Source organism: Lacerta agilis, chromosome 5 (assembly GCF_009819535.1).
Source record: "Lacerta agilis isolate rLacAgi1 chromosome 5, rLacAgi1.pri, whole genome shotgun sequence".
NCBI classification, from domain to species: domain Eukaryota; kingdom Metazoa; phylum Chordata; class Lepidosauria; order Squamata; family Lacertidae; genus Lacerta; species Lacerta agilis.
In genome coordinates this window covers 20555766-20573120 of record NC_046316.1, presented here as the reverse complement: position 1 = coordinate 20573120, position 17355 = coordinate 20555766, and the positions used below count along the sequence as shown (strand labels likewise).

At 42.0% G+C, this 17355-nt stretch overlaps 1 protein-coding gene across 17 annotated transcripts in view; it reads left to right on the top strand.

Moving 5' to 3' along the window:
- The window catches only part of LDB3 (LIM domain binding 3), a 153819-nt gene that overhangs the window by 92336 nt on the left and 44128 nt on the right, over window positions 1-17355 (top strand). For 15 of the 17 annotated variants that reach the window (XM_033148804.1, XM_033148803.1, XM_033148817.1 and 12 more), the window contains 2 exons: window positions 10880-11049; window positions 12903-12939. The exons of the other annotated variants lie outside the window; for them this stretch is intronic. In XM_033148804.1, the coding sequence (XP_033004695.1) occupies window positions 10880-11049; window positions 12903-12939 (207 nt within the window). The remainder of the gene's footprint in view (window positions 1-10879; window positions 11050-12902; window positions 12940-17355) is intronic. 17 annotated transcript variants of the gene reach the window in all.

Here is a 17355-nt window from a genome sequence, read left to right as displayed (position 1 = left end):
TTTATTTTATTATTTTTATCCGAAATATTTTTACACGTCCTTTCCGGGCAAAAAGCCCTCCCAAGGCAGCATGCGTAAATTCATAAAATTGGGGGACACATTTTTAATAATGTAATATGAATAAAGTTTCACAATTTATTTTTTTCCTTATATACTTTTAGTATACAGTACATTTCCATACTAGAGCTGGGCTCTGTTCACAATGTTTCTATGTGTTTTGGGGGTTTGGTTTTCCGTTTTTGTTTTTAAACTAAGAGCTCTCTGAATGTGCTTCGTTCAGTGCTGCACAGCTCTTGTTGTTGCTCCTTTTCACTTTTTAAGCTTCCTAATTTTTCACTTGCAGAACATTGGTTTCTCCCAGTAGATGTTATATTGTGCTTTATATGTGAGTGCATTTCAGTTTCACCCTTCTAAGTCCACAAACAGTCTTGCCGGCTTGCTTGGGGAAAGGTCTGTTCATGTCAGATGTGAAATTAGGTTGACTATTCTCAAATTCAACTTGGATTCTAATGCACACAGCATTTTTCTGGTTCATATCGGCTACATATTTTTTTTTTTTAAAGGAGTAAGCCAGTTCTTTGCAGGTGTTGCTTGTATTTAATACTCGGCACAGGTTTTTTGAATGTATCTTATGACATTTGCACCAATCCTATCTTCCATCAAAACTCAAAAGTGGTCTACATGAGGTTCCAGGAAGTCCTGCCTTACTTATAACTTTGGTGCGGAGGAGGAAGACGGTTGCATCTATATCGGGGGTCCCCAAACTAAGGCCTGTGGGCCAGATATGGCCCACACGAGCCAATTATCTGGCCCCTGACGATCCCCGCCGCCCGCTCTTACCAGCGCGGTGCAGCGCGGCTGCCCATCTTCGGGTTGCGCAGCACCGGAAATAGCTTGTGCGCATGTGCAAGCGTCATTTCTAGTGCACTTCTGGTGCAGCGCAGCACTGGAAATAGCTTTTGTGCATGCGCAAAGTTTCATTTCCAGTGCACTTCTGGGTCTGCGGAGGCCCGTGCGCACGCACACAAACTATTTCCAGCACCGCACCAGAAAAAGTGAGTACGTGCGCGTATGGGCGCGCACTCCTCCGCCCTCTGGCCTGCCGCGCAATCAGCACCGGAGGAACTGGCCCGAGGCCAGGTAAGTTTGGGGACCCCTGATCTATATTGTTCATGATGATGAGTTTGGGGTTTTCTTCCCCTAACCTTCTGTTTAATTCATAATACACCAAGCGTTTGTGACAAGATAGTTTTGTTATGAAAACTTCCCGCGGGGGCAAGTTGAGAGACTGACCCCCAAGACGGACGAAGCTTCCGTGCCCTCTGGCTCCTAGAGTCCAGGGGCACAATGTAATATGCAGTTGTTCCCAGCTTGAAAACAACATACACAAGCCATTTGGCTAAGATCTACTTTATTGTAGAATTAGAGCAGAATGTCTCTGCGTAGCAGCCCATAATTCAGAGCTGTGTCTTAATGCGTCTTGCATCTCCTGATGCAAAACAGAAAGGAGAAAGTACAATAGTAAAATACAATGACATCACATGTGAGTGGGCTACTATGGCCAGTGTGTTTCTCACAGAGTGAAATATGACTCTTGAGTCTTGTGACCTTGCTGCAGCGTTCGCAGCTCGTCATGTCATAATATCACAACATCCTCCCCCGATATTAGACAATGTGAGAGCGGCGAAAGTTAAGGCATTATTAACAGAAGTAAACAAACAGTTATCATATACACAGTATGAATCTGATGTCTTTGTTCCACCCTTGGAACTCTCTGAGACTGGTTCTACCAGTTGAAGCCTTTGATAACCAACTCTCCAGGGGACCAGAGCACTTGCTCTGTGTGTGTTGGCAGAAACAGTGTTGAACTTTGCAACCTGTTGCTGTGGCTTTCTCACATCTGTGAAATGAGCCTGAGTGTCTCTGCTTTGAGTGCAAACTACAGCTACATTTGCAACAGCTGAGATTGCAAACTCTTTGGAGTAACGTTTGGGCGCCTGACCCTTTGTTACTCTCTCAGATCTACGCACAAGATGTAGATCTTCTTTGCTGAGTTTCTCCTGAACAGGACTTTTTGGAGAAACTTTACCAATTGTAAACAGTGGCTCTAAAGATCCTAGCACATCATCATCTGTAGATGGCCTGGTCATAGCATGAGTTCTCTCAATGACAGTGTCACCTGTGTCGGAACTAGCCGTGGTTGAGCTTGCACTGCTACTGCTGGTGTCAGTGTCCTCATATGTATTGACATCAATGGGAAAGCTTTGGAGAATCTGTGTCTCCGGCTTTACAGTAGGTTCTACCTCCTGAGTAAGAATTACTGTGTTTGAGGAAGGCAATAGAATTCTGTATTGACCTTTCTCATAGCCCATAAAAATGCCTTGGATGGTTGCACCTTCAAGTGATTCCACCCACATCTGAGAACCAAAAACCTTAAGATGCTTAACAGAAGGTTTTCTGCTAAACAGTATCTCATAAGGTGAGCATTCCATTCCTTTTGGAACACTCCTGACCCAAGCATAAGTGAAGGCAGATAGGCTTTCAGCCCAATTCTAGTCAGACAGCTTTGCACTTAGCAATTGCGCCTGCATACCCTCACGTAGTATTGTGTTAATTTTAACACACAAATCTTTGTTCCACGATGATTGGCTGACAGCAACTTTGTGCCGAATGCAATGTTGACTTAGGAAGTCCTTGAACTCCTGTGAATCAAACACTGGTAATTGATTAGTATACAAACATTCAATTTTGCCATCATGCATGAAATCTATCTTAGCACAAAATTCTGTGAACTTGGCCAAGACTTGCTGCGGACTTTTCATAGTATAAATCCAAGAAAATTTAGAGAAATGATCAGACAGCAATAAATAACAGGTAGCTCCGCCTCTAGATTGTGGCAGAAGTCCTATTACATCAGCAGAGACCTGCTGGAAACATCTTGTGACCTTTTCTCTGCGTGGCTGTTTGGTAGTCTCCTTGGACTTAGCAGCACCTGCAAAATAAGAGTCAACAACATCATAACAACAGTCAGTAGATTCAAAAGACAGTAATAACAGTCCATCTTTGTTCTTCTGAGCTGTAAAGATAGCTTCTCCATCTTTAAAAATTGTGCACAGTCCTTTGCGCAGTCTGAGCTCGCATCCCTTCTCGGTAAGCTGCGATGCACTTAGCAGATTGTAGGCAATTTCTGGGACGTATAGCACGTTGCTGATAGACAGCTGGAGACTCTGAAGATAAACAGTTCCAACTCCAGTCGATTTCAGGTGTGTTCCACTCACCTGCGACACGGTGGAGTCCAGCCTCTTAAAAGTCTTAAATAAACGCTTGTTTGCGGTCATGTGGTGACTGGCAGCTGAGTCAATAACAAAAGCCAGGTCAATGTCAATGTCATCCTGCTCCTGCACGCCTTGTGTAAGCAATGCAAATGTGCGCCCTTTGGAGACTTTGGCTTGTGCCTTGCCTGTAGATCCACCTGCTTGTTGGTTAGATCCTTTCTTGGGCTTTCTGCAGGTCTGGAAACTGTGTCCTCTCATTCCACAGTTTGTGCAGCGTATGACTTTAAGAGCTTGCACGTGCTCAGTTTGACCACTAGGTGGGGTTGAGGACGCTCTTGCTTCACTCCCCCTTCCATTAGCCTCATTTTGAGCAGCACAACGATCTTGCTCATTTAGCAAAGTTGAGAAGACTCTGGCAACGGTTAAGTTTTGAGCATCCAGGGCACCTAGCTGTGATGCAATAGCACTATAACCGGCATGGAGGCTATTCAAAACCATGAAACAAAACACATCTTCGTTTAATTGCACGTTGCGTTGTGCGAGTTCACTTCGCAATTCTTTCATATGGTTAAGATGCGAATGCAAATTGTCTCCCTCCTTTAACCTAAGGTTGGTGAGACGTTGGAAATGCAGCATGGAACTCCCTGCTGCTATCCTCAAATGTTCATTTTGCAAAACAACCCAATAATCATTAGCGTGAAGCAAATCCCTGATGTGTATTAACTGGGATTGGTCAAGATGCAAAACAATGGTCGCCTTCGCCTGATTGTCCCTGTTCAGCCATCGAGGGCCTGGGAAAGGTGGAGGGGCATTAGTGACCACATCAAGCAAATTCTGCCTGGTAAGCACAGCTTCCATTTTAATACGCCATGTCTGATAATTTTCATCAGTGAGAAGTGGACAAAGGGAGCTGCTGCTCTGCTTGCTATCCTTTGCCATTGTGGCGAAAAAGCAGGCTTTTTACTCTCTGTCTTCAGAAAGCAATTTAAGCAAACAAACCTAGCCTTCTGAGGTTTATTGCCTCGTAAATCAGTCCGGCTACTCACAGTCCAATTAACGCGTCTTCTTCTCACAGCGGGAAACGGCCGTCTTCAGCACGAAATAACTCCCCCGGAACGAAGCACACAGTTTAAGGCTGCTTTCTTTGCCGGCAGATAAACATCAGGCAGAAGTCAATCAGAGGTCCGATGTTCGGAAACCAGCCAACTGCTACCAATGTTATGAAAACTTCCCGCGGGGGCAAGTTGAGAGACTGACCCCCAAGACGGACGAAGCTTCCGTGCCCTCTGGCTCCTAGAGTCCAGGGGCACAATGTAATATGCAGTTGTTCCCAGCTTGAAAACAACATACACAAGCCATTTGGCTAAGATCTACTTTATTGTAGAATTAGAGCAGAATGTCTCTGCGTAGCAGCCCATAATTCAGAGCTGTGTCTTAATGCGTCTTGCATCTCCTGATGCAAAACAGAAAGGAGAAAGTACAATAGTAAAATACAATGACATCACATGTGAGTGGGCTACTATGGCCAGTGTGTTTCTCACAGAGTGAAATATGACTCTTGAGTCTTGTGACCTTGCTGCAGCGTTCGCAGCTCGTCATGTCATAATATCACAACAAGTTTTGCCTTTTCTTTTTTCATGCATATCCCAATGAATTCTCTTTCTATCAATTTTATCATTCCGTTTCTGCCCCTGTTTAAAGAGATTATCACTGCAGAATAAGTGAAGTGGACTAGAAATGCCAAGGAAGTGAATCAAATTTTAGGCTACACTCCTGTACACACTTACTGGAGAATAAGTCATGGTGAGCTCAGTAATAGGGTTCACTTCTGAGTAGGCGTGAATTGGATTACACTGCAAATATCCTAAACAGTTTTCAGATATACTTTGAATGAACCTGATAACAAGATACCGGAACATATTACAGTTCCTTGGATTGCTGTCATTGTGGTGTGTCATGATTTCAGTTATTAGCTGTCCAGATTAATACAAATCATAAAAGTTCAATGACACAATTAACCCGAGGAGCCAAATTCTGAAAACCTTTCTTGGGTTTTGTTCTGTCTTTGAACATTGGGGTCAGTAGCAACAAAGGAAAGTATTTCTTCATAAAACACATAAGAAGAATATTCACTATCACAAGGTGATGGCTTTTGGAGTTTGGCAGCTTTGAAAAGGGGATTAGATAAATTAACGGAGCAGAGGTCTATTGGCCATGCAAGCTAAATCACATCTTCAGTGTTCAGAGATGATGTGCTGCATAATTGTTAGATAACTGAGAACAAATGCCATGGGGGAAACCACTGTATTCATGATCTGTTTGTGAGCTTCCAGGGGCATCTGTCTGGCTGTTGTTGAGAATCAAAATGGTAGGCCAGACAAACTTTGGTGTGATTCAGCAAGGCTTTAGCACATGGTCCACTCCATAGATTATAAGCAAGAGACTGGGATCAAATGGATTCCCATTCCAGGTTTGCATTGGTGAGATTTTTCATTGTGATGCCTGCAGGTTTTTTTAAATGTATGACTATTTTTTATGATATAAATTGAAGAGTGTCCATCTCTGTTAATTGAAGCGATCCATCTGAAAGAAAAGGAAAAAAAGTTCCTTGATGACCCATTACATGCCCAACACAATGCTACTAGTGATAAGGGGAGTCAATTTAATTCCATGATTGTGTATGCACATAATTTTGTTTAGTGAGCTGCCTCTGATCAGCAATGATATCCTTATAATATGAGCAAATATTCCTCAAATGGCACACACCAGTTGCCATCTTTGAATAATATTCGAAACATGGTGCTATGGTGTCGTTGAAGGCAGATATGCCAGGATAAAAGTTTGAGCATTATTTATTTATTTATCTTATATTTTTTTTTTTTAATAAGATTTTATTATTTTCCAATAAAAGAAAAAGAGAACAAAATACAACATCAACACATAACATAAACATCAATAAAAACATAATAAACATTAAACATAATCAACAATAAACATAATCAACATTCAAAACAATAACAACAATAAAAACATAAAAATAACATATACAAACCTTAACCAATATCTTTCTTTGAATATTTCTTGTTTCTAACTTCTCTATTTGGGGACTTCCCCCGTTCCCTCCACTGTCTTCAAAAAACATATACTTCTTCATGGTAGCTTTATATATTGTTCAATTCACTTTTACCCAAGTTTTAATATACTTAGCTTTTACTTAGTCAAATATCTCAGTAACTATGTATCTTATCTTAACAACCTATCTTAACATATTTTGACACATACATCTTTCACATAACAACAATTCCTCTTACCATTCACATCTAACACATATCTACCAAAGCCGATATTCTGTTTAATTCTGCTCAAATATTCAGTTTAACTGATTTAACTAAATAGTCTTTAAATTTTTTCCACTCCTGCGACGCCTTCCCCTCCCTCTGGTCCCGGACTCTGACGGTCAGTTCTGCGAGTTCCATGTATTCCATCATCTTCATCTGCCATTCCTCCACCGTTGGTATCTCTTCACCTTTCCATGTTCTCGCCAATAAAATTCTAGCTGCTGTTGTGGCATACATGAAAAACACTCTATCCTGACTGGGTATCTCTTCATTGGTTATGCTCAGGAGAAATGCCTCTGGTTTCTTACAAAAGGTAACTTTCATTACCTTCTTAAGCTCATTATAAATCTTATCCCAGAAAGCGCTTACCGCTGGGCACAACCACCACATATGAAAAAAGGTACCTTTCGCATGTTTACATTTCCAACATACATCTGACATTTTGGTATTCATCTTAGCAATCTTAACTGGTGTCAAGTACCATCTATAAACCATTTTCATTATGTTTTCTCTTAAACCATGACAAGCAGTAAATTTGATACCTTTTTGCCACAATCTCTCCCAGTCATCCATCATAATATTATGTCCTACATCTTTTGCCCAATCTATCATTGAGGATTTAACCAGTTCATCTTTTGTATGCCACTCTAGCAGAAGGTTATACATTTTGGAAAGGTTTTTGAAGTTCGATTCTATCAGTTCTGTTTCCAGTTTTGATTTTTCTACTTGAAAACCAACTTTTTTGTCCATTTTAAATGTTTCATAAACCTGATAATAGTGCAGCCAGTCGGGGACCTGACTTTTTACTTGATCATAGCTTTTTAGCTTAAAGGAGTCCCCTTCCTGCTGCAGTATGTCCATATATCTTAACCAGTTTGCAGACATATTCGGTCTCTTATATGCCTTGGCCTCCACTGGAGAGATCCATCTAGGAGTCTTTCTCTCTAACAAGTCTTTGTATCTAGTCCAAACCTGATATAGGGATTTTCTCACAATATGAGACTTAAAAGTTCTGTGGATTTTAACCTTGTCATACCAAAGGTATGCATGCCAACCGAACATATTATCATGTCCCTCCAAGTCCAACACATCAACGTTCTCTAGTTTAAACCAATCCTTTAACCAGCAAAAGGCCGCAGCTTCAAAATAAAGCCTTAAGTCCGGCAGGGCAAAGCCTCCTCTGTCTTTAGAGTCTGTTAAAATCTTGAATTTTATTCTTGGCTTTTTGCCCTGCCATATAAATTTCGATAGGTCCTTTTGCCATTTTTTAAAACAGTCTAGTTTGTCCAAAATTGGTATGGCTTGGAATAAGAACAGCATCCTTGGTAGGACATTCATTTTAACCACTGCTATTCTTCCCATTAACGACAGTTTAAGTCTTGTCCAGATCTCCATATCTTTTTTTATCTCCATCCACAATTTTTCATAATTATCCCTATACAGGTTCAAATTCTTGTTTGTGAGATTGATACCTAGGTATTTTACAGATTTGACAAAATTGAGACCTGTGGCTTCTTGAATTCTTTGGATCTGTTCTGCACTCAGATTTTTACCTAAAACTTTGGTTTTCTGCTTATTTAATTTAAAGCCAGCTACAAGTCCGAATTGTTCAATTAATTCCAAGGCTCTGGGGACACTGCCTTCTGGTTCTTGCAGGGATAGCATCAAATCGTCCGCGAAGGCACGTAATTTGTATTCCTTCTCTCCCACTTTAATTCCTTTTGTCTGTTTATCTTTCCGAATCATATTCAGAAGGACTTCCAGGACCGTAATAAAAAGTAAAGGGGAGATAGGGCACCCTTGTCTTGTTCCTTTCTCTACTTCAATCTCCTCCGATATCACACTGTTTACAATAACTTTTGCTCTTTGTTCTGTGTAAATGGCCTTAATGCCATTTAAGAATTTTTCTCCAACTCCCATCTTTTCCAAATTCTTTTTCATAAATGTCCAGGATACTTTGTCAAAAGCTTTCTCTGCATCAACAAACAATAGTGCTGCATCTGTGTTTATGTCTCTCTCCAATTTTTCTAAAATGTCCACAATGATTCTCGTATTATTACTTATTTGCCTTCCTGGCAAGAAACCTGCTTGGTCTCTATGTATATGATCTTTCAACACTCTTTTCAACCTTGTAGCCAAAACATTTGCAAAGATTTTATAATCCACATTCAAAAGGGATATTGGACGATAGTTTTTCATTAGAGTCTTATCAGTATCTGGTTTTAAAATCAGTGTGATAAAGGCTTCTTTCCACGTCTCTGGTGCCCTATCTCCTTCTAGTATTCTATTGCAAATTTCTCTTAACGGCTGTGATAGCCAGTCTTTCAATATCTTGTAATATTTTGCTGTTAATCCATCCGGTCCTGGAGCCTTCCCCAGTTGCATATTGTTTATTGCATCTTCTATTTCTTGTGTCGTTATTGGGTGGTTGAGAATTGTTAGTTTTTCCTCTGGGACCTTTTGCAATCCGTTCTTCTCCAGAAATCGGTCTATCTCTACTTCATCTATCTTCTCCTCCTTGTACAGTTGTTTATAGAATCTCTGAAAACACCATCTGATTTCCTCCGGTTTCTCTACATTTTTTCCATTTACTACCAATTTACTGATGACATTTGCCTTTTGTCTTTTCTTTAATTGCCAAGCTAGTAGTTTTCCACATTTGTTTGCAGATTCAAATGTTCTTTGTTTCATCATTTTCACTTTCCATTCGATGTCTTGATTCATGATATTCGCGTATTGGGATTGCAAATATTTGATTTCTTTTTGGATTTTAACACATCTGGGATGTCCTCTTAGTTCTTTTTCCTTTTCTTTGATTAATTTCCACAGTCTCTCCATCTCTGCACTTTGTTGTTTCTTCTTTTTTGCCTTTTCACTAATGAGGAATCCTCTCATTACCGCCTTACTTGCATCCCAGGCAATCCTTTTCTCCACATCTGAATTCCAATTAATTTGAAAATATTCTTTCATCTTTTTCGCCGCTCTTTCTACTAGCTTGGTATCTCTCATCAATGCATCATCCATTCTCCACCTGAAAGAATCCTTGGAAATCATTTTTAGGTTTACCTGTACCGGATTATGGTCTGAAAGCGTTTTAGGACCGATTTCTGCTTTTTGTAATTTTGGAGCCAATTCATTCGAGATCCAGATATAATCTATCCTCGACCATGACTGCTGAGATTCACTGAAATACGTTGCCTCTGTTTCTGTGGGATTTTTTAATCTCCAAGAGTCTACCAAATTCAAATTGTCCACCATTTCAAAAAAAGTCTTTGGGAGTTTCCCATCATTTGTTAATTTTGTTCTTTGAGATCTGTCCATTAATGTGGAAACTGCCCCATTAAAGTCTCCAAGGCAAACTACCTTATAGTCCAAATAATCCAACAGCAAATCATGGATTTTTTTGTAAAAAATCGACTTTCCATCATTTGGTGCATAAAGTCCCAGAATCAAAAATTTTTCGCCTTGTACATTAATTTCAATTGCGATGTATCTCCCTTCTTCATCTTTAAATAGCTGTCTTGGGCTATATTTCTCCTTTGCATATTTATTTATCTTATAGGCTTATTTAAAGAAACAACAACTGTTCACACAGATGTGGATAAGATAGTGGGATAAAGGCCAAGCAATGTATGACTTCAATATGCCTACATATAGGATATACATAATAAAAGTTCTACAGCAAAATGATAATAGAGGAAAGTGGAACCTAGAGAATGTAATAGATCTGTTACTCTGAAAATCCATCATGGTGTAAGAAGAAGAAAAACCACTCCCTGTAGTTCTTCATAAAGAGTTTATCTGAACTGATTATCGAAGTATTTTGGACAATTGTAGGCCATTTGGATAAATGAGTTGAAATATTTTAGCCTGTTGGTAGATTGATTTGATTTTATAGTTTGGAATAGGTCCACGTACTGATCATTCTTAACTAGAAGATTGGTTGCACTTAGCTCCCATTGTAACCAAAATGAAAAAGTTTATCATGACTAACCTCAGTACCACTGATTTCAATTGGACTTAGTCTGGCTCCATCCCATCACCACCAGAACCAGAACCACCCTTTGGACAACAAATGCAAGTCAGAATTGTTAGTCTCCTTACATTTGCTGGCCAACATTTACATCTATCACAAGTGCATCATCTCAGTGTACTGTGGTTAAGTGGAAACTGGGGATCCGAAGACAAGCAGCAGGAAGGGTGTTGGGAAGGGGAGGACAAAATCAGCATTGGCCATTTTACAGTGCACCTCTTTCTGCATTGCAGTAGCCTCCCTGTTAAAGATCCTCATGTAGACAGTGCCTCTCCAGTGTATCAGGCTGTGCTTAAAACTCAGAACAAGCCTGAAGATGAGCTTGATGATTGGAGTCGCCGTTCTTCCCACTTGCAGTCCAAGTCCTTTCGCATCCTGGCTCAGATGACAGGAACTGAGTACAGTAAGTCAGGCTGGGAAGCCCCAGTTCACATCTTTGATAGAATTCTTTGTTTTCCCTCTGTATACCAACGGCCAGTGGTCATAAGGTAATATGAGAGGAGGAGTTCAGTGCTTGAGCGGGGAAGCCATTTTAATTCCCTCTCAATGCCACTGGAATCACATTGCAGCGCCACAGTGTTGTGCCAGAGGCATCGGGGGGGGATTAAGATGGCGGCGGCAGCAACAACAGTTACCTAGCCCAACACTCCTCTCAACCCTGGTTCCTAAAAACATTTTTAAGGGTGGTGAGGGGGGGGGACTAAAGAGGTGCTAGCATCAGCCAGAGTGGGCTTTCCAATGTGCTTGGGTCCTTGGCATTTGCCTGAAGGTGGCATGTTCAGATGCCAGGCCTGGTTTCATGAATAGATGGCAACTGAAGGAGGGCCTGAGATGACGCTGAAGGATTGCAGGAGGATGGATACAAAGAGATACCATCACTAAGGTATGTCGATTCCATGCCATACACAACTTCTTATGTGCCTTGAATTGGGCATGGAAGCAGAACTGCAGCCAGCGTGGCTGGAAAATAAAACAAAGGCTGAGCGTGTTCTCATCTCCTGGCATTTCATAAGAGTTGGACTATAGCAATTTACACCACGCTACAGTAATCTTCAAGGGCAGTCCCACATAAAATGTTTTACAGTAGCCAAGCCTAGGCGGTACCTAAGTATGTATCGACATGGCAGGGTCCTTGCCAAGGGGGGACACAGTCTGTGCAGAAGACATAACTTTCATAATGCTGTTGCAGAAGCATAGCCACCTACGTATCAAAAAGGGTACAGGATAATACCAAGACCATGAGCCTGTGTTGATGGCATAACAACCATCATATTGATTGTCAGCATGTTTAATTCCCCCAGGGCACAAATAATTCACATTGGCAATCTGCTGAGGAAGGGAAGATTGTCCAAAATTGGGTGGAGGTCTGCCCAGTTGGTCAACTTTCATTGTTCAAGAGGGCCCTTGGCCCTCTGGAGAAGTGTTTCAGGAGTGCAGGTGGCTGCAGCCCAGAGAATAGGACTGGGAGTCTTACTTCCATGACCTTGTTTAAGTTAACTTACCTTAGCATCCCAGGTATTGAGCTGGGTGTCATCAATATATTGATGACACCCAACTCCAAAGGTCCAGACAATCTCTCAGCCATCTTGGAGTTAAAGATCTCTGGAGCCTAAGGAGTGCCCCGTGCCAATTGCCATGGGGCCTAGCAAGCCTCTCTAGTGGTTACTCTCTGCGTCTGATTGGACAGATGAAAATAAAATCACTGGTAAGGAAGCCCTGACACAGTGACCTGATGTTCCAATTGTCCGTGAGAACTGTATGATGCCAGGCAGTAGCCTTAGATGGAAACAAGGTCAGCAGAAAAGTTTATCCCCTGTTGGTATCTGGGTGCGAATCATCCAGCAGGGCTATCAGTTTTGCATCTGTTCCAAAAGCAAACAGTGTGAATTGAAGTCACACATAAATAGAAAATCCTAAATGGTGTTCTAGCTGAAGACTGGTTTTTTTTTTGAAAAGCAGGAAGATTTTTTTTTTTTTGAAAAGCAGGAAGTGTTAAACTAACACTTTAACCAGATTTCAGAAAGGAAGAGAAATTCGAAGTAGTTCCTATTTTACCCTATTTTAATTCAGAACCACTGAATAGAAATTCACACCTGCCAGCATTGGGATAGCCAATCACAGATCTCCCACACAAAGTGTCATTTGGCCCCTAGAGAACCTGAATGACCAATTCCTGCTCCCCTGTAGGTTGTAATCTCCACCTAGTTGTCTTGTTTGTTTTTTTCCTCTCTAATGGAGTCAATTTCTCACCTGCAGTGCAAGATCCAGACGAAGATGCCCTGAGGAGATCAAGGTAGGCAACTAGCAGCAAGTACTATGGCCTTCTCTTTATTGATAACAAATATTTAGTGCTCTAAACTGGCATTAATTTGAACACTATGAAAATTTAGTTGTTAAGAAGCCTACTACATTTACTCAAACCACTAAAATGAAAGTGCTGTTGGCTTAACAAATAGTCTCTAGGTGGAATAAATGGGAAAGTGGCCTAATTTCAGTGGGCGTGCCCAGTCTTTGCACAAGGAATTCCCATTTGTTTGTGATGGGATTATTTTGTGTGACAGCCCCCCATGAGCCAGTGTGCATGTGACTGCCCTAAACTGCATTAAGTGGATGGAAATGTAATAAGATGGTGTGGCTAGTCTTGAAATTTTAATGAGCAATTTATTTGGATGACCTTGTGATTGGCACTTGTTTCAATGGAGATGCACAGATGATAACGGTAAAGGAGTTGTTCCCAACGATACGAATAAATCACCTAAAGTTCATTTTAATGGAAACTAAAGCGGGGGGAAGCAAAAACCCAACTCAACCAAGATTATTTGGTTTGTTTCTTCTCATAATAATGCAGTATGAGCATACAGGACTGCTTTTGCTACTAGAGTAAAGTGTTTGTCCATTTTCACATGTTCTGTCTCACAGAAGCTCAAATATTAATCCATTACTTGTGCTTGTCTAGCTTGAATAGGCTGCAGGATTCACCATGTTCCTACATTCAGTTTATTGGTAGCTGTCTGGAGTAGATAATTCTGGATCCTAGTCTCTTTTTGCGTAGCTCTCCCTCCCTGAGCATATTCTTCTAGCGCGGTCTTGGGATTGCAATCGGTGTTATAATTTTGCCTCGCCAGAGTTCCCACTGCGCTGCTGAAGATTTGCTTTTATTGGTGTTTCATCCCTGTGATTCTTCCATGCATATTCCCATTTCTAAAGCACACACCCACCAGAAAATTTTTTAGATGTATGTTTGCAGGTACATTTAGCTGCCATTCGCCTTCCATTGCAAGTGCCAGGCGTTTATGAAACTGGAGCTTTACTTATCTCTCAGAGGCTTGGTCTAAGATTAAGGTCTATATACTGGCTTCTTCTGCTGTTTTAGCAGAATGCTTACGGGCTGGAGAACTGTATCACGCATTGCAAAATTTGCACGTGGAAGGCATTCCATAAGAATCAATGTGCCGTCTCTGCATGTAGATTGCCATGTGCGACATCCACACATGTGGGTTTTCCCACTGCATCTACACTTGCTGTATATGTGCTGGGTGGCGTCAGAAAATGCACATCCCTTTGAGCTCTGCTGAATGATCTCATTTCTGACTTGGTTCCCACAGGAACCCTAAATAGAGCCTCTGCATAATGAGAACACTCTGGGTTCCTGTAGCAGCTCCGACAACTGCTACAGCCACCTAAGGAAAGCTTCCTTCCATCTTTCTTTTGGCACTACCACCCACCTTCCAGTAGCAAGGGAGGAGAACAGGGTTGCTCAAGGGGGCAGTAGTGCTGGAATGGGGACTCTGAGCGGGACTGTAGAAGCAGTCACCTTAGAGGTTTCTTACCATGTAGCAGCTCTGTTTATGACTCCTGTATGAACTAAGGCAATGGCTTCTGCACCAGTTAAGTATTTTGGATTCTGTACAATTCCCCAGGATTTGAGATGTTTTCACAAGTAACACAATCTGACCCATTAATATGAGACTGTTTGTTGTTCCTTTGCATGCCCTTGAAGACAAAATATATTCCTCAAAGAGCTTGCACTGGCCAACAAAGGAAAGGTTCAGTTTAAAACTCCTGAAGTTGAAAGAAAGGCAAGGAATGATAGTTTTTTTTTTCAAAAGGGGAAATGGGCAGACGCATCTGTTTATAGAAGATTGCGTAATTTGTTGAATGTATGTAACAATACTCTATGCGTCATGTACTGTATGTTTTCAGCCTTGTGCATGTCACTTGTTTCTCAAACTATGATTGCCAGGGGTGCTTAGCCGCTGGTGAGCATCGTGACTTTGGGCATGATGCACCAGAAGGTTACAGTAGGCGGTTACACATTCAGTCAGTACTATCCTGAGACTGCAGATTCATTTTTAAAAAGAAAACGAAGAAGGATCTGTGGTCAAAGTAGCAGGTTTTTAAACCATAGAAGAAGGGGCTGCTGCAGTGGTACGCTATGTCCTGATCCAACATAGACTACCAGACACATTCACCCATCAATCCCAAAAGCTGGATAGACAAAAGATGGAGTGCTGTGTCAAACTCCCAAATGCTGTTAGTAATATAGTTATAGTGGAGTCTTTAGCTTTGTACAACATGGCCTCCAAAGCAATGTGAGAGCCTGTGGCAACCACAATCTGTAATTCTTCCAGTATTCACCCTGTGTGGTCTTCAGAGAGGAGGCATAAGACCATTAATGAGTTGTTGTTTTTAAAGATATTTTTCATCAGTATTAATCTAGTAAAGTGGGCTTGCAAAAAGTCTCCAACCATGCAATACTCTCCCGTCTTGGAAAATGCTTGCTTTCTGCTGCTTTCAGGCTGTGCAGGTAGACTTTCATGCACCAATTGTGGGGTGATGCCTCCTTGTGGTGGCTCTTCAAAATTAACCTGCCCTTATGCCAGCCTTCTCCAACCTCACCCTCCAGATGTTTTACACTACAATTCTCATTAGCCCCAGGCAGCTGTTGTAGTCCAAAGCATCTGCAGGGCATTTGGTTGGGGAAGTTTGCCATAGATGGATGAAAACAAAAATCAAAATAAGTCCTTTCAGACTGTCAATGTAAGAGACAATCTGCTTGCTAATTAGCACATGAATACTATTCTCTGTTGCTGTGTCTCCTCTGTATTTCAACTTCATTCACTGTGGGAAATCGGAAGGGCTGGATGATTCTCCACGAACTCCATTTCCTTATAGTCTTCCACTCAAAAACCCTGGAGTTCCAGAGTAAGAAAAGAAAATAACTGCATTTTTCACTCTTGGGCCTGGGGACTGTCACTCCATAACCAGCCCCAGCCACTGTTAATACGTGGTCTTTTCTCAGAATGAGAATATGTGGTGCTTCAGATTGTAAAGTTCCCATTTACTGTAATATTTTCCTTTGTTATGGGGTTGCCATGAATTATTCAATGAATTGTGAAGTAGTTTGCCTTTCTCTAATGACATCTCTTGAATTCTTTATCATGCCGAGACAGAGGGAGATATCTTGACATGGGCTGTGTGTGTGTTTTTCTTTCTAAAAGAAAATGCTGTCTTTTGAGAGGCTCCTATTAATTTGATTTGGAGAAGCCTAGCTAGAAAACTGTGCACTAAATAAATGCCACACACAAAGAGAGAGAGAGAGAGTCATTAGGGAGAATGAGGCAGCTGCCTCAGCTAACCTGTGCTGGAGGAGTTGTGTGGCAGGAAGATCAAGTTGGAGGACAGAGACCTATGTTCGCCACACAACCTGTTCTGCACCTCATAAGCCAGTCTGTTGCTCTCATGCACAGTGGAGGGTTTTTACTGTGCTGAAGTTGAAGTAAGAGTCAGCTTCCAACCCATACAGCTTTTGCACATGGAAAGAGGCACCACCTTGCCCTTTGCCTCAGACAGCAAACATCTTCAGCAGGTGTGCCAACTCCTAGGGGCCGAGGCAGTTTCCACCCCCCCCCCCCAAAAAAAATATTTTTTGAGCAAGCAGAGCACCTCACCCCTATCTTCAAGGGGCATTCGGCTCTGCCCTTGGCTCCTTGCAGTGTTGCAAGGATGCTTTTGCTGTGGGCTCTGCGAGTCCGGAGTTGAGAGTTGGCAGCACAGACAGGGAGGTTAACAGACACATTGCAGAATTATACCTGTACATACATAGTGAAGCAGCCACTTATAGGCCTGCAATTACTGGTGCAGATCAAACCACAGAGTTCTGGGGTGCCTGGCAGATCCTGTGCATTTTTAACATTTGTGGAAAGATTGCTGAGAGTCCCTGAATCTCATAGGGGTTAACAGACACATTGCAGAATTATACCTGTACATAGTGAAACAGCCACTTATAGGCCTGCAATTTTGGGTGTCAAATTGCAAGTTATTCCAGCTGCAGCCCTATATCCTCACTTACCTGGGAGAAGGGCCCATTGAGCTCACAGACAGGGAGGACCAGAGTGGAGCCTGTCTGAATAGGGTGGTAACCAAAGTGGAGTGGCAGCTTGATGGGGCTGTGCTCTGCTTTTCGAGGAGCATCTCTTGGTGTGGCAGGCTGGGGAGTTCTGGGTCCCCTGTGGGCTCTTTTGTGCTGCTGTTAGGCAGGCAGGCAGGCAGCCAGAGCTTCACAACCACCCGCGGAAGGCTGCTGAAAGGCAGCCGGGCTGCCAGTGAGGTCGAGTGGGGCAGGAGAGGTGCTGGCACAGGGAAGACAACTCCAAGGGCCAAGGCAATTTCTGTCCCCTGGCTTCTTGCGTTGCGCGACGTCAGGGTG